Below are 26527 nucleotides of genomic sequence, written 5' to 3'. Positions count from 1 at the left end.
CGCTTTGAGAGTATCAAATGCGGTCTGGCAGCGGGGCGTCCAGTGCACCGCCTTGGGTTGTTTCTTTGAAGTGAGTTCTGTAAGGGGGCCCACAATGCTGCCGTAATCCTTTATGAAGCGTCGGTAGTAGCCTGTGAGGCCCAGGAATGCCCGGACAGCGGTTTGGGTGGCGGGGGGCTCCCACGCCTGGATGGCGTCCACTTTTAACTGGAGGGGGGCCACCTGGCCACTCCCCACCTGATGGCCCAGATAGGTCACAGATCCTTGACCGATCTGGCACTTGCTGGCCTTAATTGTGAGCCCGGCTCTTTGGAGTGCAGCCAGGACTTCCCCAAGGTGTCCTAGGTGCGCGGCCCAGTGGTCGCTGAAGACAGCAATGTCATCGAGGTAGGCCGCGCTGAAGGCTTCGAGACCGGCCAGGACACAACCAGGAAGGTCCAGCGGATGTAACGGTATATTGCTTTCAAAGAGCTGTCATAATTAGAAGAAGTTACAGGTGAAAACGTTGACACAAAAGGCTGTTTTTTTTCAACTAATCTTCAATTTTTTCTATATTTAACTGTTAGTTTCTATAAAAAAAAACCTTGATGGATCTACACAAATGACCCCTTGCTGAATTCAGAATTTTGTCTACTTTTCAAAAATGTTTAGCTTTCCAGGATCCATTATTGCTTTCAAACCCATTTCTACCGTTAACTGGAAGGAGGTTGAAAGCACAAAAAATAGCAAAAATAGGCTATGTCCCAGAAAAATGCCAAAACTGCGTAAAAAAAGTTGGTTTTCTGACAAAAGTCTGTCATTCCCTAAAAGCTGGGAAAATGGCTATTTCAGCCCCACAAACCATTTTTTGATACCATTTGCAGAGAAAAACCCAGACGCTTTCATTTGCAGCCCGTTTTTCCCATTTTTCACAAAAAAACAAAATGTTGCTGTATTTTGGCTAATTTCTGGGACCCTTGCAGGGGAATCCACAAACCCTGGGTACCTTTAGAATCCCCATGATGTTGGAAGAAAAGGACGCAAATTTGGCGTGGATACCTTATATGGTCAAAAAGTTACAGGGGCCTAAGCGCGCACTACCCCAAATAGCCCAAAAAAGGCTTAGCACAGGGGGGGGGAAAGGCCTAGCAGCGAAGGGGTTATCCAGTGTGATCAATTAATGGTTATTTATCGTTTGGAACGAACAAATCAGAAATAAGAAAGCAAATAAATTGCACAGTGCATGGAGTAATATGATTTAATCCATATTGAACAAAATTATGAAACATATATGGAATCTCTCTGAAAAGAATTGATTTTTAGAGGTGTTGTATTAGTGTATATATTTTAAGAATACCTATGAATTTAAATATGGTGTTTTTAGAAAAATGTAGATGAGAGATGAACTATTTAAGTGGAGATTTGCACAAAATATTCAAATCATGAAGTTTGTTAGTATGACTTAGGATGATGCAGGCACTTGCCAAAAACCGGTCTGCCTAATGAATGTCATGAAAATGTTTATAATCTTAGTAAATATCGGGTATACATTGTCAAATATAAAATACATGAATTGGTACATTTAAGGTGATTTTAAGCAGTGAATGTCTTTTAAATATGTATTAAACAAGATGGGAACTGCAGTCTGTCTTCCTTGGCTATGGAGACAGCGACCCACATGATCAGGAGTCTGTGGTTTTAAAAATATGCAAATGGCGCAGCGTCTTTGGTGTGAGCAAGCCTGTGGATACAGGCAAAACGCGTTACATGACAACCGAAATAAAAAGAGACTCTCTTTTAAATACGAATGGAGTCCCTGTACTGGATGGTAACTGGAGTTGATTTATATATATATATATATATATATATATATATATATATATATATATATATATATATAATCTACTGGCGGTCGCCAGTAGATAGTTATAGTTACAACCTAGTTTCCATAGGAAATCTCGAAATTCTATTTTGAATAACTTTGGCGCCGGTTGACGAATCCTCGCGAAATTTTCAAAACTAATGGGGCGCTCCGTTCAGCTCCTACCCTGAAAGTCTCGGGGTGATTCGTCAAGCGGGGGCTGGGAAAAAGGGGGGGTCCCAAAACGCGTTTTCCCCATGCATTTTTCCATAGGACCTTTAGTCAGAGCTACAGCCCGAACGGCTGAACAGAATTAGGTGAAATTTGGCAGAGAGGTAGCCATAAGGTCAAGGAAGTGCCTTTTGCAGGTTAAATCTGTTCAGTATTTCCTGAGAAAATAGCATTTAAAAGCATATCAATATCTATACGCGTGCACCGTGCGCGCACCCTGCCGTGCGCGAGTGCAATTCTGATGGGTTGTTAGATGTCGGTAAACATTCGAATCTGTCGAAACCAGGAAGTGTTGGCCGCCATTTTGTCTCTTGCAGTCTGAGGGGGTGAAAAACAAAGGTGGAGAACGTGAAAAGGGGGCAGAGTGGAAAGTTCCTGACCCCCTAGCCTTGGTCAGGGGGTCACAGAAGGACCCCCAAGGGAGAAAAAAACAATGTATTTATTTTTTTAAATCGCGAGGTGCGCGCACCCTGCGCGCATGGCACAAACTGCGAACCGTGGGCGCTCGGTGCGCGAAGCGCCCCGTGCGCGCAGGGTGCGCGCACCTCGCGATTTAAAAAAATGTGTTTTGTTTGAAAAACCTGAAAAAAAAATAAAATAAAAACATAACTTAGCATTTAAAAAACCGTACAAATTCACTGAAAAAACCATAGGTTTCACACACGTTATAGTTACGAATTAGCTTTTAAAAAACCTTGCAAATTCACTTAAAAAACCATAGGTTTCACACATGTTATAGTTAGCTGGACATTTCACTCGTAAAAAACCAACTATAGGCAACTATAACTCACGCGACCGCAATCCTCTGCTGATGACATCAGATATTACATCACTGATGACATATGTGTCTTGCTGAAAATAAATATTTGTAATATATGTATAGCTAAAGATTAATGGAAGAAGACATGGGTAAATAAGTGTCTAAATACAGTGATGTAATATCTGACGTCATCAGCAGAGGATTGCGATCACGTGAGTTATAGTTGCCTGCAGTAACTATAACGGGGGAATTTCATTGGTTTTTTACGAGTGAAATGTCCAGCTAACTATAACATGTGTGAAACCTATGGTTTTTTCGGTGAATATATATATATATATATATATATATATATATATATATAGTAAAGCTTGCAAAGTGTAGTCTTTGTTTGAAACAAGAGTGTGTCGCCTCCCCCCCCCCCTCCCCCAGAAGGCATAAGAAACTCACTGCATTTTACAGACACATTGGGAGAAAGGAAGCAGTCTCCCACTGCGTGAAGGTGATTTGGGTCAGACATACCTTCACTGTCTCCTGTTCTACCTGCTGGATTGGTGTGTTCATCCGGAGCCAGCATTGTTTGGGACACCACCTGGTGTACATATATGCAAATCACTGTATTTGCTCTCGCTACAGGAAGCACAAAACCCAACATAGATTATTGCAGGATGGGCGCAGCCAGAAGTCGTGGAGACGGGCCAGCACTGCAATCCAATGAAATAACATCTATTTGGTATTAAAGACCTGCCCCTAAGTGGAATACCAGAGCTGAAATGAGGCGGGCACTGAAGAAAGCCTATGTAACTCTGTACAAATCTATCTATCTATCTATCTCTATCTATCTATATCTATCTATCTCTATCTATCTATCTATCTATCTCTATCTATCTATCTATCTATCTGTAGAACCCTATCAATCTACCTTTATAATCCTATTGATCTACCTGTATAACCCTATTGATCTACCTGTATAACCCTATCTAGTTATGTTGTACTCACTGCCCATTTAAATCGACTGTATTAAGGGTAGGTCCCAAGTGTAGGTTTACTAAGTGTAGGTCACTTAGTAAACATAAGATTGAAGTTCACAATTATATTGGAGACAATCAACCTGATGCCATGTTTCTTACGGAAACTTGGCTAAATGAGGCTTATCCACTTATTCGACACATCAATTGGGTCCCTTACTACATCCTATTTTCTCAAACTGCTTAGAGTTAGTGGCTGATGCCTCGATTGTAGTTCCCTGGTCCGATAACCATTTTGTGGCATTCTATTTTTTTAGTCAAACCTCCCCTCAAAGTTAGAATAGGCTCAATTGTTCCCAGCAGAAAATGGGCCAGATTCAACACTAAGAGCTTTATTCAAGCCCTTCAGCAGAGAAGGCCTCAATTGGGAGAAGATATTAATGCTGCTAACTCAGCAGTGGACAAGTGGATCGCTGACACATTGGATGTAATTGCTCCATGGACTTCCAATACCCTTCAGAGACTAACCAAATCAGTACCATGGTTCAATAAAGATTTAAGGATGGTCAAAAAATCTTGCAAACGCTTAGAGTGGCTATGGAGGGAAGACTAATCTGACAGCAATAAGGCTGCTTATAAGGTAGCAAAAAAAAAACAACCAGTCTCTTATTAGGAAACCCTGCGCTGCTTATTGTAATGCAGGCGGAAAACTCCTCTAGAGAATTATTTGCTATCCTTAAAGACCTATCCTCCCTAGAGAGAACCATGGCTTCTGCCATTAGTTCTCCAGAGTAGTGTAACCAGATTGCTGACTTCTTTGCTTCGAAGGTATCTAAAATATACGATTCCTTTCCTGATGAGGCCCATAATGGCAATTTTTCCCAATCAGAGAGAACTTCTGTACTTGGGGCCAACTACCTCAGAGTTTCGGCCCCTCGCTGAAAGATTTAAAAGGTATAGATCTAAGTATCAAATCTGGTTCTCCAATGGACCCAGCTTCCCCTAAAACCATTAGGGAAGGGCTAGACATAATTCTACCTTATGTACAGCAACTTCTGGAGCTATCCCTCCATTGTGGTGAGGTCCTGAGCAAGTGGAAGCAAGCAATTGTCCTCCCCTTAAAAAAAAAATCTGCAGATCCGAGTTTGTTGGATAACTTGCGTCCTATTTTACTAATGCCTTACTTCTCTAAAATAGCAGAGAAGGTGGTGAACACGCAATTGGTTGCGCATATTAACCAGCTTACCTATTCCACCCCACGCAATCAGGCTTTAGATCCACGTACTCTACAGAGTCGGGGTTACTCCTCGCTATGAAGACACTATGCAGTCATGCGAATGATGGCCAAACTGTAGCTTTGGTCCTGCTGGACCTCAGCGCAGCCTTTGACACGGTATCCCAGAAACTGCTCCTGTAGCGACTTTGGCCAGGTGGGCTGGAGGGAGCAACTCTAAAGTCGATGATTTCCTTCCTTCAGGATCATAGTTTTCAAGTTGCACAGTGTCCGCATATGTCCAAAAGCATTCCACTCTCACAAGGGGTCCCACAGTACTCAATTTTGAGCCAGACTCAACGCAGTTGTTGTCACTTTATCCCACAACTCAGAAGATGCAGCCATCCAGTTCTCTTCCTGTCTGAGGGACCTTGCTTCCTGGATGTCAGGTAATTTCCTTAAGATGAACCGCATTAAAACTGAGATCTTGGTCGTAGGGAAGTTCCCTTCCATATGGTCGTCAGCGTGGTGGCCCCAGACACTGGGTCCCACACCCATCACTAAGGAGGAAGTTAAAAATCAAAAATCAAAATGTTGAGGAAAACTCTGGACATCCTCCCCATCTCAGCCAGGAAAACTCTGGTCCACACTCTTATATGTCCCAGTTGGACTATGGATATGTTCTCTATCTTGGAGCAACAAAAAAATGTCTCCATAGGCTACAACCCATTCAGAATGCGGCAGCATGCCTACTTCTCAACTTACCTAGGAGAGCTTCCTCTGTGAAAGCCCTTGACTCCCTGCACTGGCTGCCTGTCAATAAAAGAATTATTTTTAAAACCGTGTGCTTTTGCCACCGGATTCTGCTGGGCAAAGGACCCAGCTATCTCCATGATCTTCTTGTCCCCCCATAATCCGAGGCGTCACCTTAGGTCAATGTGGGCTCACTTGGTTAAAGTCTCTAAATCCAAAGAGCAAGAATGGGTGCACGTTCATTTTGTTATTTGGCAGACAAAAACTGGAATGCATTACCTCTTTTTCTTTGAGTAGAGCCATCAGAGAACATTTTCCGAAAAAGATTGAAAACTTGGCTATCCAGCTCTGAGGTCTTATGTTGGTATTGCCCCGGTTTCACTGCTTTTGGGTCCTCTCAGCCATCATTACGTAGTAGTTCTTAGCGCGGGGACAGGCCAGCTGGTGTAACCAGGCACTTTGTAAATGATTTTTTATTTATTTATAACACTATCTACTTTTGCAACTATATCTATATATTGATCAATCTATCTATCTATGCAACTCTTTCTGTCTATATATTTATCTATACAACTCTATCTATACAACTCTTTCTATCTATACAACTATATCTACCTTAACAACTCTATCTTTATAACTATCTATAAAACTCTATGTATACATCATTGTCCATCTGTCTGTCTATCTGTCTATCTATCTGTCTATCTATACAACTCTATCTACCTATCTATCTATCTTTCTATAACTTTATCTATACCACTCTGTCTATACAATCATTCTGGACTGTGAAAGCCTTTTCTTTCACATCTCACTATCTCCCTCCCACTCCTTTGCTGGAGTTCTCATCTACTGCAGCCCAGGAGGGTACGGCCAATTTCTTAAATCCCTTCCTGAGGTGGCAGCTACGTTAGTGGGCATGTCCCCCAATAGCACCCTCATGGGGGACTTCAAACTACATTTTGATGACCCCAATAATGCGGATGCATCGTAGCTCACCCAGGACCTTCTAGCTATTCAATTTGCACAGAAGGTCATAGGCCCTACACACAAGAAAGGCCATACACTAGACTCTATCTTTAGTAACAGCACCGAACTGTTGGTGGGCGATCCCGTCTGCATTCCCTGGTCGGATCATTTCCTGGTTCCCTTCTGCATCAGCCCTTTATTGCGACCACTGGGCATCAAAGTCATTAATAGGAAAGTACGCCCTTGGGCTAAACTTTCTGTAGACTCATGGATAATAGCTCTTGGCAATCTCAAACCTAAAGCCAACTTAAATCTCACCATAGCCTCGGAAAATTTTACTCGCTGGATTGAGGCCTCACTTGATATGGTCGCCCCAGCTAACCCCAGCCACAAAACTATGGAGGAAAAGACTACTTGGTACTCCCCAAAGCTGCGAGTACTTAAACAGACATGCAAAAGACTGGAGAGGGAATAAAGGAAAGTCTATCAGGTCCTGAATAAACTAAAATATAGAGAAGCCATAAAAGGCTATCAAAAGGAAATAAAAGCAGCGCAGTCCAGCTACTACAAAGGCATCATTACCGCTGCCGCTAATACTCCTAGGGAACTTTTTTGCACTGCGAAAGATCTCCTAGAGCTCCCAAAATCTGAACTAGCTCTCGTGGACTCCCCAGATCATTGTAATGCAGTGGCAGATTTCTTTCAGGGAAAAATCTAAAAGCTTTATACTACATTCCCTAGCACCCCGCCCTAGTGATCTCCTATTAATGGACAAGCCCATGCTCCATCCAGAATATGTGCTTAAGGAATTCTCAATTCTGAATCTGGATAAGTTGTCAGAAATGTTCTCCCAAATAAAATCATGTTCCCCTCTAGATCCAGCCCCCCACACATCCTACATAAAGCAGGAAATGTGATCCTCCCTACTATTTTGGAAATTGTAAATCGGTCCATTTCCACGGGATTAGACCCCAGTCCATGGAAGCATGCCATGGTCAAAGCCTTACTGAAAAAACCCAGCATAGATCCAGATGACTTAAAATTATGACCCAATTTCGCTGCTGCCGGCGATCGTAAAATTTTTAGAAAAACATGTGAACGCTACTCTTTCTGACTTTCTAGAGACTTATGACCTTCTGCATTCCACTCAGATCGGTTCCGTCCTAAACACGGAACTGAAACGGCCCTTCTGGCCGTGGTCAAAGACTCTGAACAAATCCTGGACCAAGGAGGAGCAATTGCCATCATCCTCCTTGATTTAAGTTCAGCCTTCGACACAGTCAATTTTACCATCTTAATAGAGATACTCAGGAGGTTACGGATTCAAGATGAGGCGCTCACCTAGAAACAATCATACCTAGACAACAGAACCTTTGAACTTTTTCAAGGGAGGCAATGCTCAGCTGTGGAGTCCCTTAGGTATCCTCATTGAGCCCCACATTATTTAATGTATATATGAGGCCACTCTCTGAGATCATCCTGCCTCACAGGATTAAAATCGTCACCTACGCGGATGACACATAGCTGGTCATCACTCTTAATGGCCCCCATAATTTCCCCTCCCACTTTGAAACATGTCTGGAGAAAGTGGCATCTTGGATGGAGCAATCCTATCTCAAACTTAACGGAGGAAAAACAGAACTCATGCTCCTAGGTAACCACTCCAGCATGGACTTTAAACAGATATGGACCAAGTGCCTAGCCCCCCCCCCCCCCCCCCAACTCCCAAAACTAGGATAAAATGTCTGGGTGTTCGGCTAGACAATTCTCTCAAATTTGACCACCAAGAAGTGAGGGTGACAGGGGCTTGCTTTGGTACACTCAGACTACTTCCAAAGATCCTCCCTCTCCTTGCAACAGCTGTAAAAAGAATCATGATTCAGGCCTTGGTCCTGTCGCGACTAGACTATGGCAACTCCCTCTACCTAGGGGCTCCCAAATCAACATTAAGGAAGCTTCAAGTTGCTCAGAATTGTGCCGCCAGGATACTGCTCGGGATTCCAAAAATCCAGTCAGCCAAACCATCCCTAAATACACTACACTGGCTGCCAATTCCCGAAAGAGTAAAATGCAAGGCTCTTTGCATTGCTCATAAGACTATGTGGGGAACTGGCCCGGCCATCAACAGATCCCTCATCACCCCCTATCGCCCTAAGAAGGACCTGCGATCAGCTAATCTCAATCTTGCAGTGGTTCCCAAATTCAGGAAGACAAGAAGCGGAGGAAGATCCTTTTCATTCAATGTGGCAAAACTCTGGAACACACTTCCCCCACACCTCCGCTTAGAACCCCATCTCTTTCCGTTTCGTAAACTTCTAAAAACCTGGTTATTTCAACAGTCGGTCCTATAATTCCACCCATTTCTCTGTTCAGTCGCCAGCGCTGGGATGACCGAGGGTAGCTATGCGCTCTACAAATGCTGAATAATAATAATAATAATAATAATACAACTCTATCTTTCTATATAGCTCTATCTGTACACCTCTATTCATACAATTCTATCTAAACAACTCTATCCATACAACTCTATCTGTATATACACACTCTATCTATACAACTCGATCACAACTCAATCTATCTATACACAGTGATAGAACTCTATCTGTACAAATCTATCTATACAACTCTATATATCTATCTATCTATCACACCCTATGTGTCTGTCTTTGCAAGTCTGTCTATCTGTCTTTGCAAGCGTCCTTATCTGTCTGTCTTAATAAGCATCTCTATTTGAAGAGCGTTTTACAAAACCTTTTGATGTTTCTAAAAGTTTATGTATAAAATAGTTACTTATAGGAGGTTTCAACCAGACTTCCTCCATTAGACTGTTGTTGTGTCATTTACATTTTTCATCTAGCTGCAATTGGCCAACACACTTAAGCCTCTGGCTGGGCTGACTTTACTGATAAGTATGATATGCTGCCCTTTCACAAGAAACACATGAACACACAAAGCAGTCCACTTCTGTGTCAGGGGCTACTACAGTAATTTGTGGGGGGGGGGTTTAAACCCCCAAATATTGTTGCATTAATCAAATGATATTTTTTGATGACAGTCCTGCTGCTTTCCTAATAATAAAGTTTAGCACAAACCATAATAGAACAAAGAAAGAACTGCAAAAGGCTAGCAGACTATTGTCTTTGCTAATGCTTGTTTGTTTTGAAATTAACTTTGGCGTTTGCTGATAAATCGTCACCAAAATATGGCCAAGAAACGGGGTGTCCTAAAACATGTTAATTCCTGTAGGATGTTTTAGGAAGTGATACAGAAAAAACAGCTGAATTGAATTACACCAAATTTGGCAAAACATTAGAACTTTACAATGAAAGTTTGCTTTTCTTTATTTAACCCCTTCGACGCGCATGACGGAACGGTTCCGTCATGCACGTCGGTTGCGCTGTGCGCATGACGGACCGTTCCGTCATGGCCCCGCCCGCGCACGGAACCTTCAGCGTGGCGCGGAAATCCGCGCCGCGCTGAAGGGGTTAATATAAATCAGGTCAGCCATTTTGGAAAAACTCTTGTTGAAAGAGGTGATCAGCGTGGTCGTGAAGGGGCCAAAACTATAGTGATATCTGGGTGTTGGATCCCATCCAATATAAGTAATTAGGTTATTAGTTGTGAAGTATGTGGGTCCTGCACAAGTAATAATTTCGCAATTACCTGTTAACTGGGAGCCAGGTACCCCATTGTAGCACTAGGCCCTATCAGGGTAATTTAGCAGAGCAGTCAAAGGCATATTTGGGGAGGTGGTGCAGACTAGTAACAATAACAGCACTCAAAATATTTTCCTGTCAGTTCCTATTCTTTTAAAAAGGAAAATAACATTTATTACACACACACTACTAAATACTATGCATCAAATTACAAATATATGCCTAAATTAGATGGAAATCCCATTGTTGACATCCTCAAATTTCATAACACTCCTGACGGGTTCTGAACCCAATAATTGCAATACCCCAACTTTGCCAGCTGCAATAGCTCAATACAAGGGGATGTCATTTTAAATAAGGCAGACCTACTGGCTTTGTCAGTGCGTCTCCACGTTAATAAATTAAGCCACATGTCACTATTAAAAATCAATAGGGACAATAAAGACATTCAAAGGTAATCATCATAAGCATTGCAACATTCATCAGCAATATTGCCAACAAAGTTTTTATATTCAAAACAACCACAAACGTGTCAGAGCCTTTCTTTTATACTTCTCTGGCCACATAATGCAGCCATAGGGACCATAGGCAACTGGTCCCGTCAGGCCATCAGAAGAGTTTGTCAGTGATGGAGGTGAAGTGGTCTCAGTTGCTGGCATGCCGAAGGTTCACCTAACTCTAAATGAGGTGGGTGAACCTTCAGTTTGGAAGAGAGGGCACTCTCTCTACACTGAGTCAGAGTATCCTCTTCACCAAACTCTAAATCAGCTCCTAAGACTTCGAGATACAGAGCATGGGCAGCATGAGGGGAGCAGAGACAAAGATAAAGAGAGATACAGACACAAACTGGGAGAGAGGCAGAGAGACAGCTAGCGATGAAGAGACAGATAGAGGTGAAACCAGATAGAGGGGGAGCAATGAATAGACAGATAACCATGAACAGAGACAAATAGAATGAATGGTGGACATAGTGAATTCAGGGGGTGCCTGTCTCGCCTTTTTTTCACTTGCAGCCTATTTTTTGGGTGTTTCTCTATCATCCTTCTGTGTCTCTGCCCCCCCTCGTGCTTTCCGCCTTTCCCTGCCTTTGTCTAGCTGTTTTTCTCTTTTCTTACTTCCTCCATATATATCGCTCTGTGGTTATCATTCTGTAAAACCTGCTTTCTCAGACTTTCCCTCACTTTTTCTCACCCTACTGGTCTCTCTTGTCCAGTATTCTCCCTATCTTTCTCTTCCACTATCTCTGTGTCTCTCTGCCAGTCTTTTTCAATCTTTCTCTTAGCGTCTCTTGCTGTCTTTTTCTGTCTCGTGGTCTTTCTGTACATATTTGTGTGTGTGTCTCTCTCTCTCGTTTATTCCGGGCTCTCCATGGCTTTACGTCTCTTTCTTTTCTACCCTGACTCTCCCAGTCTATCTATCCTTGTCTTTCTGCCTACATTCCTGGCATTCTCTGTCTTTCCATGTCTGCCCATATCTTTCTCTTTATATCTTTCCACGTCTCTCTCTTCTGTGCCTCTCTCCTTTTGTCTTTCTCTATCTCTCCCTGTCTTTTTATCCTTCTCTCTCTCTCACTCCCCCTGATTTGTCTCTCTTGCTTTCTCTCTCCCCACCCTCCTTCTCCGACTTTATCTTTGTCTTCTTTCTCTTTGTTTCTCTCTCTCCCTGTCTCTCCCTTTCCTCGGCCTTTCTTATAATGTTGGACAAATTACAAATGGTTTGGTACTCTGCAAGTTATTTTTTGCAGCTTGCTTTGCAGATTGAAATCAGTCTTTTTTATTACTACCCTTTGTCTTTGCATCCGTGGCTACAATAGACTCTTCACCCTCTTAAATCTCAAATATGTTTTTCTGTATTTACAAATGTTCCATAGCACACTAGATAGCACCATTTCTACTTCTTTGTATATTCCACGTACCAGACTTCAAATTCCCTCCTTTCTCCGGTTTCAACCCCAGCTCTTTCCACTTTCTCCTTCGTGTTCCTTCATTTGACAGGTTTCCTATGTTTTACCTTCCTCATATTACACTCTACAAACCTTTCATGCTCTGTCTGCAGTCCCTCCCCTCTCCCCTTAAATGCATTTGCACATCTCAGTCTCCATCCCTTCCAATCTGCCCTTCTCTTCATCTGTCCATTTGTAGTGCACATTGTGCTCAGTGTGAGATTCTTATGACAACGCTACAAAATATGTCGGTGTTCAGCTTTTGAAGGGATTACAGACACATGTTCCTTTTACTTAATGCAAGCGCCTGAACCAGCTGTTGGCATGGACAGAAGGAATTATTTGCAAATGTACATATATTTGAAGAACAGATCCATTTACATGTACTATGCACCTAAAACGTTTGCATGTTGCTTTATTCCTTTTAAAGAAATTCGCTGCGAGCTGGAGGTTACGAGTCAGCCCCTTTTTGAAGGCCTTCGCCCCATCCTTGCTGCAGCCAGGGTCTCAGATCACAGGCACCTGACGCTCCTTGATTCTCAAAGGTGTTTCTATGCACAGGGCCCATCCCCCAGTCTGCAGTGTGAAGGATTCCGGCGGCGCACTGGCCTCTTCACATGCTAATGAGCCTTTTGTTATGCGCAGGTGACTGCTTGTATGGGGGCAGCTGCCCATCCTGAAGTCCTGCCTTGAACTTCCTCTCAAGGCTGATAAAAGCATCTCCAATGGCAGACCGGGGGAAGGACTTTGTGTAGTTGGTGGAGCAAAAAACGGCTTGCATGCTGTAACTAGCGCTTAAAAGCAATGTGAAGAAGAATTTCTTCTTAGACAGGAAATTCTTCCTTTCATTTGATGTGTGTTCATGTGTAAATTACAGGAACTATTCTAAATGCAGTGATTTATGTTACAGACTTTTCCGCAATTGGTAATTGGTCAAAGAGGGCACTCGCATTTTAAAATAATATCTAATATATCGCATCTCTTTTTAAAAGATTCAGGGCTTCCATGTAAAGATTCTTCCTAGTTAAACATTTGTGTTAAATAGGAAATGTGTCTTAATGAAGACAGGCGCGCCCAGAGGCTCTGCAGTGTGAATGCAGCTTATGCCCAACACTGAAGACAAGTTTTAAAACATAAACGAGAAGTGTAGAATGACAAAAGCGCACATTTTATTACAAGTATATTTATGTTTTCTCTAGATTGCAATATATTTGTCATACGCAGACCGTTTTAAAAATATGTTCTTCTTTTTCCTCAAAGCAGAAACCCCATTATGTTGCTGGTGTATAATATTTCGAACAGAATTTGCTGATTATTTCTTAAAAAACGTGCATTATCTATCAAAATTGTAACGTGTCATAAAGACAAAATTGCTAGTAAATATTGTGTGGCAGATTTACAATAAATAAACGCAGCGCGGTGTAGTAAGTCATTTTGCTGCGCTGCACTAGTTTGGAAGCACTGGATGTGACATTTTTACAACAATATGTCGCATCTCTGTGCTTCCCCCTGTGTTGGTGCAAAAACTGCTGCCATTCGCTGATGCAGACACCCTTGCACCATGGTGCAAGGATGCCTGCGTCACGGGGATGATTGTTTATGTGCAGGAAGGGAACCCTTCCTGCACATAAAAAATCAGAAATGGTGTTTTACAACTTCTATGTGTGCTGCATTAGCATACATAGGGGCATATCAGCAAGGGCCGCGATAATTATCGCTCAGCGCTCTTAGCGTGAGGATAATTATCGCCGGCCAACTCTGAATTTTATTGCGGAGATAGCGTGCTATTAGCAACGCTGATCTCCAAAGCGATAAAATTCAGAGCGCAAGCTGCCAAATGTTCGATTATCGCTGGAAATCCAGCGATAATCACATAACTTTTGGCGATAGCTTGCTGATAGGGCCTCACATACTTAGCCATGATATCCACCTTACATAGGATATCATGGCTAAGTCAGTTTCAAAGCAGGCGTAAGGAAAGTAGCGATAACAGAGGTTATCGCTACTTTTCTTGTCGCTATGCTGCTTTGCGTGAGGCTTGATAATAGGAGAAATGTGGCTTAACGACATTTCTCCAGTTATTCTGGGGAGGAACGCCCACTTTGCATCTCATTAGAGATGCAAAGATGGGCGTTAAGGGAAATGGCGATCAGGCAAGGTTTCACGCAATAGTGTGACTTTGCTGATCAGGTGATAAAATTATCGCCGCTTTTCGTCCAAAAATGGACGCAAAAGCGGCGATAATTTTTTATTGCTGATATGTCCCATAGGACTTACAAAACGTCATTCTTTAAAGGATTGTTTATGTGCAGGAAGGGTCACCTTCCTCTGCATAAACAATCATTAGCAGTTATTTCCTCGTTCTATGTGTGCTGCAGAACGCAGCATGCCTAGAAAGAGGAAAAAAAACAAGGAGAAATAAATACATTTCTCATTGTTGCGCCACCCTACGCCTCCCCCTGGGGAGGCGTAGCATTCACACGCATTTCCAGATTTACGATTTCTTGTAAATCTGGAAATGTGTCTGGTTCCATGGGTGTTGCGTGGGAACACCCACAGCAACACCCAGGGAACGCCCCTTTCACGCAAAATGCTGTGTATGAAGGGGCTGTATTTACAAGGACAGAAAAAGCCATGCAGGGTGGCTTTTCCTGTCCTTGTAAATATGGGGCAGAAGAATGCGCTGCCGGTGTGTCACAAAAAGTGACGCACTGGCAGCGCAAGGGGCTTGTCAATCTGCCCCTGTGTGTTTGACTTAATTTCATAATATGCCTCTTATTTTTTGTTTTCTTTGCCTTTTCATGGCACATCATTTGTTGGACGCTAACAATATTTTCCTGCACCACACTGTCACTGCAGTGGTCCTGAGTGTATGCTCTTTTTACAGTGGTCATTAATTCAGCAAGCAGTCCTGCCTAATACTGCACTGGTGAATAAACTCTTTTCTGGGCATGAAAAGTGTCACAGAGGGTGCTTACACATCATTTGTATTTGTACAGCAAAATAAAATCAAACCCTGACTGTTTTCTGAAAAAGCGTTTAGCCATTAGGTATTCTCTTATTATTTTAGAGTAAATCCAGCAAAATAAGTTCATTTTAAACAATATAGCAAAAGGTAATTTGAATGGAAAATATTTGGATAAACAAAGGGTTATGCAACTTTTACTTTGGCAAAGTGTGTTTAAATGCAGTCCTTTCTGCTGTTAGTATGTGTTTCTGGTGAGCAAAGTGTGTTTAAATGCAAAGTGTGTTTAAGACTGCAGTACCGCCTCCTGTCTACAGGGGCAGAGCTGAGCAAAAATCTAAACACACTTGATGAAACACAGGTCCCCACAAGGCAATTTTTTCAAAAGTTGTAAAAATCGACACAGATGTTCCTGAAGCCATTTTTTATCATTTAGAAGACATTGCCTTGTGGGGACCTGGGTTCAGGTCCCCACAGTGCAATCAAGTCCCCACAGCGTGAGTGTGTTATCACACCCAAGTCCCCACAAGGATAGTAACACAAACCCACCCACACACAGCCACCCACCCACACACACACAGAGCCACACATACATACACAGAGCCACATACACACACACAAAGCCACACACACAGAGCCACACACAGAACCACACACACACACATAGAGAGCCACACACATAGATCTAGACACATACACATTGATCTTGGGAGCCAAAGCAGAAGTGGCACCCACTTCACCTCCTGTTCAAATGTTAACTGGTCTCTTTGTTACTTATGGCTGTACTCGCGTGTTAAACTGGTACTAATGGTGTAAAACCTTTGTCCATGCAGTTTTAACATGTAAAAATGACAAACTAATTAACCAATACAATCACAAAATGCACCGCATTATGATGCATAATGTGCCTTGTAGTGCCCCATAATTTAGTCAATCCTGCAACATAATTGGCTCTTTTCCTGTTGCATAATTGAAATGTCTTTGCAGGTACCATATTGCACCAACATCACTACGAGATAAATGGGGAGCCTTAACCGTCCCAAATGTAATGTTAAGTCCACAAAACCCAAATTAAATATGTATGAATATTTATACCATTAGCAAAACCAAATACATAGAAATACAAATGGAAAAGGCAAAAACAAAATACCATAAACTGGGAACCCTAATTATACCTGAAAGTCATACACGGGACAAATATCAGAAGATGTATCCCATCTATGTTTGCACCACAATGTCAATGCAAATATTGGTGGATAGGGCTGGTACCCAGAGCCACTCTAACGATGCGATTCTGCGGCAGTGCAGTTTTCTGCACAATTATGGGTTTGCCTCATTTGCCACATAACGAATCATCTGCTGCACAATATGCAGAAGTGTAGGTTCTAGCTGAAACAGGTCAAAAGTTACCAAATGAAAAAAACGCTGCAGCAACTGTTGCTGCGTATTAGAAGGCCCTGTTCATATGTTAACTGGTCTCTTTGTTGCTTATGGCTGTACTCGCCTGTTAAACTGGTACTAATGGTGTAAAACCTTTGTCCATGCAGTATTAACATGACAAACTAATTAAGCAATACCATCACAAAATGCACCGCATTATGATGCATAATATGCCTTGTAGTACCCCATAATTTAGTCAATCCTGCAACATAATTGGCTCCTTTCCTGTTGCATAATTCAAATGGCTTTGCAGGTAGCATATTGCACCAACATCACTACGAGATTAATGGGGAGCCTTAACCATCCCAAATGTAATGTTAAGTACGTGACGTGCGACTGCCATACTTAAGTAAATACATTCTCACATGAACAAACCTAAGGGGCACACACCACAGCAGGCCCAAGTCTGAATAATCACTAAGCTACGTGCACTATGTAAAGCAGCGCCACATGCACTACTCGCACAGAAAAGAACTTTCCTCAGTCCAACACCTGAATCTGATCCCACTTCTTGCACCCAGCGAGACTTCTCCTCATGCCTTACATCCAAGAACCACATAAAACACAAAGCCCGCAGCCTGCCCCAGAACCCTTAAGTCGGCTGAGAACCGCAAAAGAAAGAGTTAGGAGAACATATGGTAATACGACCTATCTCGAGACCAACACATTCCACACAGCAAACCAATCCCAACATACACAAGGTTCCCAATCTCCAAAGCACCCCCGAGACCACAACTTACAACACCCCGCAGCATTCTTACGCAGTTTCTGCTCCTTTCACCAGGTCACACCTTAAGCGCTCGCCTCCTCAACACCCACAATGTTCCAGCAACCATGAAGACCCTAAACAGCAATACTCCAAGCTCCGTACTCGCTGCTACCAGTAAGTACACCAAGCTTACACTGATCAGTCTGCTAAACACGTCTCAACGCCCGTCAGCCAGCACCAGGGGCCGCGTCCTCTCCGGAACACCCACTTTAACAATCACACCCAACACAAGCTAGAGGTGGGTTTCACTCGGTGCCGATGGAGGAGCACGAACACGCTCAATTGTGCAAACACCATTACTTTGTGCAAGCATTACAGCACACGCACACACCACAGCCTCCAAGCATTACAGCTACACGCACACACCACAGCCTCCAAGCATCCACACGCACACACAACAGCCTCCAAGCATCCACACGCACACACCACAGCCTCCAAGCATTACAGCCATATGCACACACCACAGCCTCCAAGCATCCTCAAGCACACACCACAGTTTCTGTCTTGGTATCCCCGGTTCCGGAGCGTGCTCTCATTTCTCATTTATAGTAAGACATCATTGTAAGGCATATAGGTCCCCATTGCGATTGCCTCGCCCCACCGAGGTGGTGCCCTGGAGAGGACTGGATCCAGCAGGGTTGCGGCCTCGGCTTCTGCTTGCCGCCCTTGCTCGGCAGCAGCAAAGGGGCCGGAGTCCAGGGCATCCGACGTGAGGCTTTCAAGCCCAGGTCAGAAGGCAAAAGCAGCATTTCCAAACGCACTTCAATGAAAGATGGCTACGATTTCTAATACAGCATTATTTAAATAATTATTATTGGCTCCGTTACGGAGCTCTCAACACAAACTAAATTGTTGCTGCTAAAGATCAGGAATTTAGTTGCTGACTCACCTGGGCATCCTCCAAAATAAATTGACGCCGGGACCCCGAGGGTCTCACTTAACCCAGACAGGAGCGTAGGGTGGGGGGGAGAGCCCAGGAGAAGGGAGGGGCCGAGAGTATGCAGCAGCGCTGAGGCGAGAGAGGGCGAGGGGACAAATCACCCAAGCGGCGGGCCGCAGATTCTCCCAGAGCAGGCCCATCCGTCAGAGCTGCGCGTCACGTCACGGGGTAGCTTCGGCCCGCCATGAACACCACCATCTTTAGCCCGAGGAGAGGGAGTGAGCGCCCGAGGAGAGGGAGTGAGCGCCAGGGGGAGGAGAGCGAACAGCGCCAGCCGGAGAGGACAGGGGAGGAGACCAGAGCAGCAGCCGGACACAGGAGCACCGAGGGAGCCGAGAGCAGGGGGAGGGGACGAGCACCAGCCGGGCCGTGTTCGAGGTACCATGGTGGACGGGGATGACGCCATGAACACCACCATCTTTCTCCGAGGTCAAGCAGAAATGCCTCGGAGAAACGCAGCGTCATTTTCGGATTCGGGCGTGTTTTGCTTTCTCTCCTCTTTCCATTGGCTGGATTGTTTACATTCCAGAGGAGAGAAAGAAACTAAAAAACACGCCCCCGAATCCGAAAAAAATGTGGCTGAAATGGACAGACGCCCCTCTCCTCCAATGGCTGGCCTCCGTTTAGGAAGCCAGCCAATGGAGAAGAGGGGCGGGTTCAAGCCCCCACACTAAGAAACATAAGAACTCGCCGGCGAGACTGTGCAAGCGCAGCCCACGCAGGCCGAGACCTAAAAACCATTACAACTACTGTATGTGAACTTCTTAAAGTTAACAACGCTGGAAGACCAGTTTGAGACAAGTAACCAAATAATTGCCAATATACAATTTTCCTCTTCAATCTAATATGTGTTACTGTCACAGGACGATTTAATGTAACAGGTTCTTTGTTAAGAAATGAATAAAACATGCAAGGCTTGCTTAAGATTAACAACTGAATTCAGAAATACTATAATTACTCTTGTTAGGTGAAGAGGATGTTTTGTGTTTTTGACTGAGGCCAGGTAATCTTTTGTGTTACAATTTGAACATAAAAAGTTGAGTATCTATTATTAGATTTCAGTAGAACATGTTTTGAGCTATACGCTATTTTAATTAATCACTGCAAAAGAAACTAAATGGATAATAATTTTGTTTTAAACTTGTTTTCTTTAAAGATTGCTTTGTGGAAAAGAAACCGGATCCTAAACTTGTGGTGTCAAGGGAATTTGGGCCCCAGTATCAAAGAGGACCCTCCGTTTCCAGCACAACCAAGGCAGATCCTTGTGTCAGCCTGTATCAGCAAACCAGTTATCCTTTTGATTCATCACTTTCTCAGGTTGTGTCCACAAATACCACAGTCGCTTTTTCTCATGATCATTTACAGACTACTCTACGCTTACCCCAGTGCACCAGTGACAACAGTAATACAAGTTTTGACCAGACTCATTTCATGCAAGACGTGCAACAAATAGTCAATCCTTCAAATACTGCAATTAATAGGTTTATGCCAAGAACAACCCAATTGCACGAGCGTAAGAGAAAAAGAGATGAAGGAAGTATGTATTCTTTATTTGGAACAGACACAGAAGGAGAAATGATTATCGGACCAAAGCTACCAGAAATTCCCAAGGTTGACATGGAAGACGATTCTTTAAATTTTTCAGCAAACACAATTCGAAGTAAACTTAAAAAGGTATGTAATCAAAAAAAGTATAGTTATCTTTATTGTGCATTGTCAGTAACTGTAGGATTTTAACACAAAATCTTTTCTATTGCTATTTTATTTATTTGGACACCCATTTATACGTAGTTCACCATTCAATCAATCAATCAGGGTTGGTAAACCGCGAGGGTCTCAAGGTGGCAGGGGGAGGAGAGGGGGGTGGCTCCGTTGAGTGCTGGGGTCATCCGAAGACCAGGTCTTGAGGTCCTCCTGAACTGGAGTAGTGTAGGGATTTGCCAGAGGTGAGGAGGAGGTCGTTCCAGGCCTTGGCTACGAGATAGGAGATGGACTTTCTTCCCGTTCTGGTCTTGTAGATGCGTGGAATGGTGGCCAGAGAGAGGTCACCTGATTGGAGGTGTCTCTTGGCTGCATGGAAGGAGAGGTGGTTGTTTAGGTATGCTGGTCTGATGTTGTGGAGGGCCCTGTATGCGTGAGTGAGGAGCTTGAAAGTTAATCTTCTTTCAAAGGGGAGCCAGTGACCATCGAAATAGCAGAGGTGTTGGTTGGGTGATGTGGTTGTGATGGGGGATGTCTAGGATCGGTCTCGCGTTTGCGAAGCAGTTTCTTGATGATTCCAGCATAGCGAGCATTGCCGTAATCCAGTCTGCTACTGATGGGGGCGTGCATGACCGTTTTTCTGGTTTCACATAGGATCTATCTGAACGTTTTTCAGAGTATGCAGAGGGTGTTGAAGCAGGCTGGGGATACGGTGTTGATCTGGTGATTCATTGTGAGCAATGAGTCTAGAACAGAGGTCTTCAGACTTTTTGATACTGAGACCCAGTTGTCAAACCTTTTTAGGCATAAGGACCTCCTTCTGACAAAAATTCTAGAACCTGGTACTCCTCATCATTAACAACCATAAACGCCCCAAATTCCCACAGCAAATAATTTTGATGGTGGGGAAATAATATTAAACAGTGTTTAGCAAACCAAGGGTCCGTGAGCGTGGGGGTGTGGTCTAAGGTGTAGCTAAAAACAAAGGGCCTCATTTATGAGGAATTGGTGTATGGCAGCGCTGCAATTCTTCTTACTTCTCTATGCCAATGTTAAAGGGCAGGCATGCACTGTATTTATTAAATACGGTGTATTCCTGTCCTTTTCCCTTGCGTTGGCACACAAATTGCTGCTTAGCACCAACATAGGCAGGATTGTTCTTGTACAGGAAGGGGCACCTTTCTTCACAAAAACAATCAGGAGAGGCGTATTCCTCTTTCTATGTGAGCTGCAGAATGCAGCACACATGGAAAGAGGAAGAAATGAAAACATTTCTCCTCGTTACGCCTCCGCTGGGGAGGCGTCAGTTTTTGGAGCTGCCCCAGGTTTACTTGATTTTGTAAATATGTGGCTGCATCAAAATCCATGGGTGTTGCGTGGGAACCCCACACAAATCCCATGGAACACCTCCTTGATGCAGAGTAAGGCAATGCGGTGACTCACGCTGCTATGTCTTACTCCATATCTATGAGGCAATGCAAAGCTATGGTTGAGAAGGATACGTTCCAGGGGTATCCTCATCAAAGTCATAAGCAGCCCACCCGCCTCCCCAGGTAAATGAGATGTTTCTAAAATGTTAAAGGATATATTTGTGCCCTGACCTTCAGGGTTATACAAACAACAACTGACCTAACTGTCACCCCTGGGGCATGATGGGAGGCTAGGGGTCATGGCTGCCTTAAAGGCACGGTGCCAGTTTTTGTTGAAAATGCTTTCATTTTCTATGCTACTGATTTACAATGCAGTCTGTATGCTAACAATGTCTACTTTATTTGCAGTTTACTATTTTAGGAGTACTTTGCGCATTAAAAAACAGAGTTCAAGTGCTACTTGCCCTCTTGTGTTTTTATATATATGTATTGGCAAATACAGTCTTCATGTGTGTAATTACATTGTTTAGCCTCCTATTGGGAGCTGCATTGGTATGAGAAAAAATTATATATATATATATATATATATATATATATATATATATATATATATATATATATAAATTTTATATTCTTTCCGGGATCCCCGCACATGGGCGGGAATATTCAGTACTTATGACTTTGATGAGGATACCCCTGGAAGAGAACTAGAATTACAGGTAAGTAACTTATCCTTCTCTTCCAGGGGATGCTCATCAATAGTCATAAGCACTGAATAGAATAGCAAGCTCATCAACCACCTGCAGGTAAATGAGAGTAAAAATTACCCAACCTATTATAACAGCCGAAATCAGCTGTTGAACAGATTCCTCAAGGAGGCCTGGCCTACTTGGGTGTCTGTTCTGGTGTCTGAATCCAGACAGTAGTGCCTCGTAAATGTATGGACGGACCTCCAAGTTGCCGCCTTACAAATCTCAGACATGGGCACATTATGAAGAAAAGCAGTGGTAGACGCTTTTCCTCTGGTAGAGTGCGCTTTGGGATTAAACCCAAGGGGCTTCTGCGCTAATTGATAAGCAAGTTTGATACATGAAACTATCCGTCTGGAGATGGACCGCTTTGAAGCTGCAAAAGCAGTTCTGATCGACCCATAGTTAACAAATAGTTGATCAGATTTTCTCATAGATCTGGACCTATCCAGTTAGAATTTTAAAACCCTTTTCAGGTCCAGAGAGTGTAAGTCCCTCTCAGCTGAAGTGGAGGGATTGGGGAAAAAAGGTGGGTAGAGAGATGGTCTGATTCACATGAAAATCTGACACCACCTTAGGAAGGAAAGAGGGGTGCGTTCTCAACACGACCCTATTTAAGATGGAAAAACTGTATAAGGTTCTTTAGAGCAGAGAGCCTGTATTTCGCTCACTCTGCGAGCCGACGTGATCGCTACCAAGAAAGCCGCCTTCCAAGAAAGATGTTGGAAGGTTGCTTTGTGTATGGGTTCGAAAGGCAGACCCATCAATTTCGATAGCACCAGGTTTAGCTCCCAGGGTGGTGGAGGAGGCAGGACCGGAGGGTAGACCTTCTTTAAACCCTGTAAGAAATCCTTAACAGCCTGCAAATGAAATAAAGAAGGTTGAGAAGGTGAGCGTCTATATGCAGTTATCGCTGCTAAGTGAACCTTAATGGAAGAAAACTTCAACCCTGCTTTCGCCAAATAAAGTAGGTAAGGAAGGATGACCTCTTCCTGACCCTTGGTTGGATTACAATTGTTTTGCACACACCACATATAAAACCGCTTCCACTTGCATGCAGACGAATGCCGCGTGGACGGTCTTCTTGCTTCCTTCAAAATGGACATGCAGTCCTGCGGTAGTCCTAGGTGGCCATACTGGAGGACCTCAGGAGCCATGCTGCCAAGCTCAGTGAGGGAAGGTTGGGGTGATGAATCCACCCGTTCATCTTGGAAAGCAGGTCCGGTCTGCACGGCAGCTCCCTGTGAGGGCATTCTGATTAGGTGCAGAAGGTCCAGGTACCACCATTGCCTCGGCCAGTCCGGGGCAATCAGTATCATCCTCGTGCACGAATGAGACAGCTTGGTCACCACCTTCGGGATTAGCGGAAGAGGTGGAAAAGCGTACACAAATGCCCCTGACCAGTCTATCAAAAGGGCATTCCCTTTCGATCCTGGTTGGTAGAACCTTGAGGCGAAGTCTCGGCATTTCGTATTTTCGTCGTCCGCAAAGAGGTCGATGGTGGGACGACCCCATGACTGGAAGAAGTCTTCGACGACCTCGTTGTTGAGAACCCAGTCTTCTCTGTCTTCGAAGTGACGTCTGAGAGCATCCGCCCTCACGTTCTGCTCTCCCGGCAGGTGGACTGCTGTGACTGACAGATTCCGCGCCAGGAGCCAATGCCAGAGTGTTTGAACCTCCAGTGAAAGTGTGCGTGAGCGAGTTCCCCTCTGTTTGTTCAGGTAGTACATTGTGGTTGTATTGTCCATCTGTACTAATACGGAGCTTGCCTGAATCGAGGGAAGAAAAGCTTTGAGGGCTAGGTGAACAGCTGTCAGCTCTAGCATGTTGATGTGGTAGGATCGCTCTTTTGGAGACCATAGTCCTTGAGTCTGGAGAGGACCCATGTGTGCCCCCCCAACCCTGCAGTGAGGCATCTGTGATCAACGTCTGAGCAGGCGAAGATTGATGAAAAGGAATTCTGACTTGCATATTTCCTTTTCTCATCCACCAAGGTATGGACTCTCGTGCAGCATTCGATAGAATTATCTTGTCGTCCCAGCGAGCTGTCGGTTGGTCCCACTTGTCCTCCAGATCCTGCTGAAGAGGAGACATTCGTAGTCTGGCATTGGGAACCAGGAAGATGCAGAATGCCATCGACCCTAGCAGGGAGGCAATCCGACATACAGGCAGTTTTCTGGTGTACAGAACCAGCTTGCATTTCTATATGAGGGAACACTGTCTCTCCTCCGAAGAAAACACTTTTCCTACCTCTGAGTCTAGCAGAGCTCCTAAGAAATGTATTTTCTGCGTTGGCTGTGAAATTGACCTGTCTAAATTCACATGCAGGCCGAGCTGGTGACACAGCTCGAGACAGTTCAAGAAATGACTCCTCACGCTGTCTGGAGAAGGACCCTTGAACAGACAGTCGTCCAAATAGGGGTACACAAAAATGCCCCTGCGACGCAGTGCGGCTGCTACTACCACCATGTACTTCGTGAACACCCTGGGGGGCTGACTTCAACCCGAAAGGCAGAACTTTGAACTGGTAATGAGAGGATCCCACCAGGAATCGTAGGTATTGTCTGTGATGCTGATTGATCAGGACGTGAAAGTATGCATCTTGCAGATCCAGCGAACACATCCAATCCCCCCTGTGTGAGATGTGGATATATTTGATGGAGAGCCAACATGCAAAACTTCTCCTTTTTGATTGATTGGTTGAGTGTCCGCAAGCCCAGAATGGGTCTGTATTCTGCCTTCTGGCCCTATTTCTTTACCAAGAAGTATCTTGACTAAACCCCTTTCCCTCTTTGAGAGACTGGCACCCTCTTGATGGCTGACGTCCTGAGAAGGGTGGCAACTTCTCTCTGCAAGAGCTTTAACTGGTGACACGATGGTGGAACTGGAGGGATTGAGGGGTGACGGTGTCGAAAACGTAGAGAATACCCATTCTGCAGCGTAGCTAACACCCACTGGTCCTTTGTTATAGCTCGCCATTGTTCGAGATGATTTGTGATACTTCCTCCCCCCCCCGGCCCCCCCCCCCCCACCACTGGAGTGGTGAACGGCGACAGGGAAAGTGAGTACTCATTGCTTTGTCTGCGTATTGGCGGAGCTGTTGCCTTGACGCTGATTTCCTCCTCCTCTGGTGGAACGTCTGCCCCGATACTGCGATCGTTGCTGGCCTTGCTGATCCTGATTTTTCTGCCAATGATGGGTTTGAACCCTCTGTTGGGAGGATCGCCGATTGTAAGGACGGAATCTCTTGTGGAATTCCTTCTTCTTTTCAAGGCCCACTGCCTTCAGCGTGTCCAGTTCTGTTTTCATCCGGGCCATCTCTTCATCCGTGTGAGTCCCGAACAGAGAGGAACCGGAGAAAGGAAGATTGAGGATGCGTGACTGCACTTCTGGCTTGAGCGCTGTAAGGCGGAGCCAAGACGTTCTTCTTGCGCATACCCCGTGCGCATAAGCATGAGCCGAAAGGGTAGCTCCATCCGCTGCAGCACTGATGACCTGGTTAGACACCAGACTGCCCTCTGTTAGGATTTCCTCCAAATCTTTGCGATCTTCCTGTGGCAACTTTTCAGTGAATCTCTGTAGTGAGACCCACAGAGATCTGTTGTAGCGGCCCAGTAGCGCTGATGCGTTGGAGACCTTCAACAAGGAGGCCGAAGTGCCACAAACCTTCCTTCCCCAGGAATCTTGCGTCTTACTCTCCTTATCTGGTGGAACAGTGGAGGAGGATGCTACCGCATGGGTCTTCTTTGCCGCAGCAATTATGACTGAATCCGGGGGAGGATCTGCTCTTAGGAAGAGCGGGTCGTCCTCTGGTGAACGGTACTTTTTTAAGATTCTCGCTGGGGCGGACTTAACATTCGCTGGTGTGAGAAAGATGTCCATCACTTGCTCTATGAGGCATGGTACCAAGGGAAGCAGAGGCTTAGATGCTTCTCTTTGGTGTAGAGTCTCAAAAATCACAGAGGACTTGCTTTGAAGAGTAGGCATAGGGATACCCAGCTTTACCGCCCCTCTGCCAAGAATGTCCTGAAAAGTGTAGATGCCGTCCACCGGAGACGGCGGACTGTCGATCAACGTAGGCGAGTAGTCTCTGTGGGACGTAAGAGTGGAAGAAGAGGACGGAGTCGGGGATCTGTGCGCCCTCCTCCTGCTTCTAGATCTAGACCTCCTTCTGTGCGAGTGCACAGGGCTGCGGCTTCGAGCTCTGGCTCTTGAAGGAGATCGTTCTTTATCCACTGCTTGTATTAGATGAGCTAACGGAGATCTG

General features: G+C 44.5%; 1 protein-coding gene across 3 annotated transcripts in view; it reads left to right on the top strand.

The window, feature by feature from the left end:
* Positions 1-26527, top strand: part of RBM48 (RNA binding motif protein 48) — a 125793-nt gene that overhangs the window by 31383 nt on the left and 67883 nt on the right. For all 3 annotated transcript variants that reach the window (XR_014970048.1, XM_085631053.1, XM_085631054.1), the window contains exon 4: positions 19597-20114. Coding sequence is in view for 2 of the 3 variants with exons in the window: in XM_085631053.1 (XP_085487179.1) it covers positions 19597-20114 (518 nt within the window). In the remaining variant the exon portion in view is untranslated. The remainder of the gene's footprint in view (positions 1-19596; positions 20115-26527) is intronic.

This window comes from Triturus cristatus, chromosome 10 (assembly GCF_964204655.1).
Source record: "Triturus cristatus chromosome 10, aTriCri1.1, whole genome shotgun sequence".
NCBI classification, from domain to species: domain Eukaryota; kingdom Metazoa; phylum Chordata; class Amphibia; order Caudata; family Salamandridae; genus Triturus; species Triturus cristatus.
The sequence above is the reverse complement of the archived record's forward strand: the minus strand, read 5'-3'. Positions and strand labels throughout refer to the sequence as shown.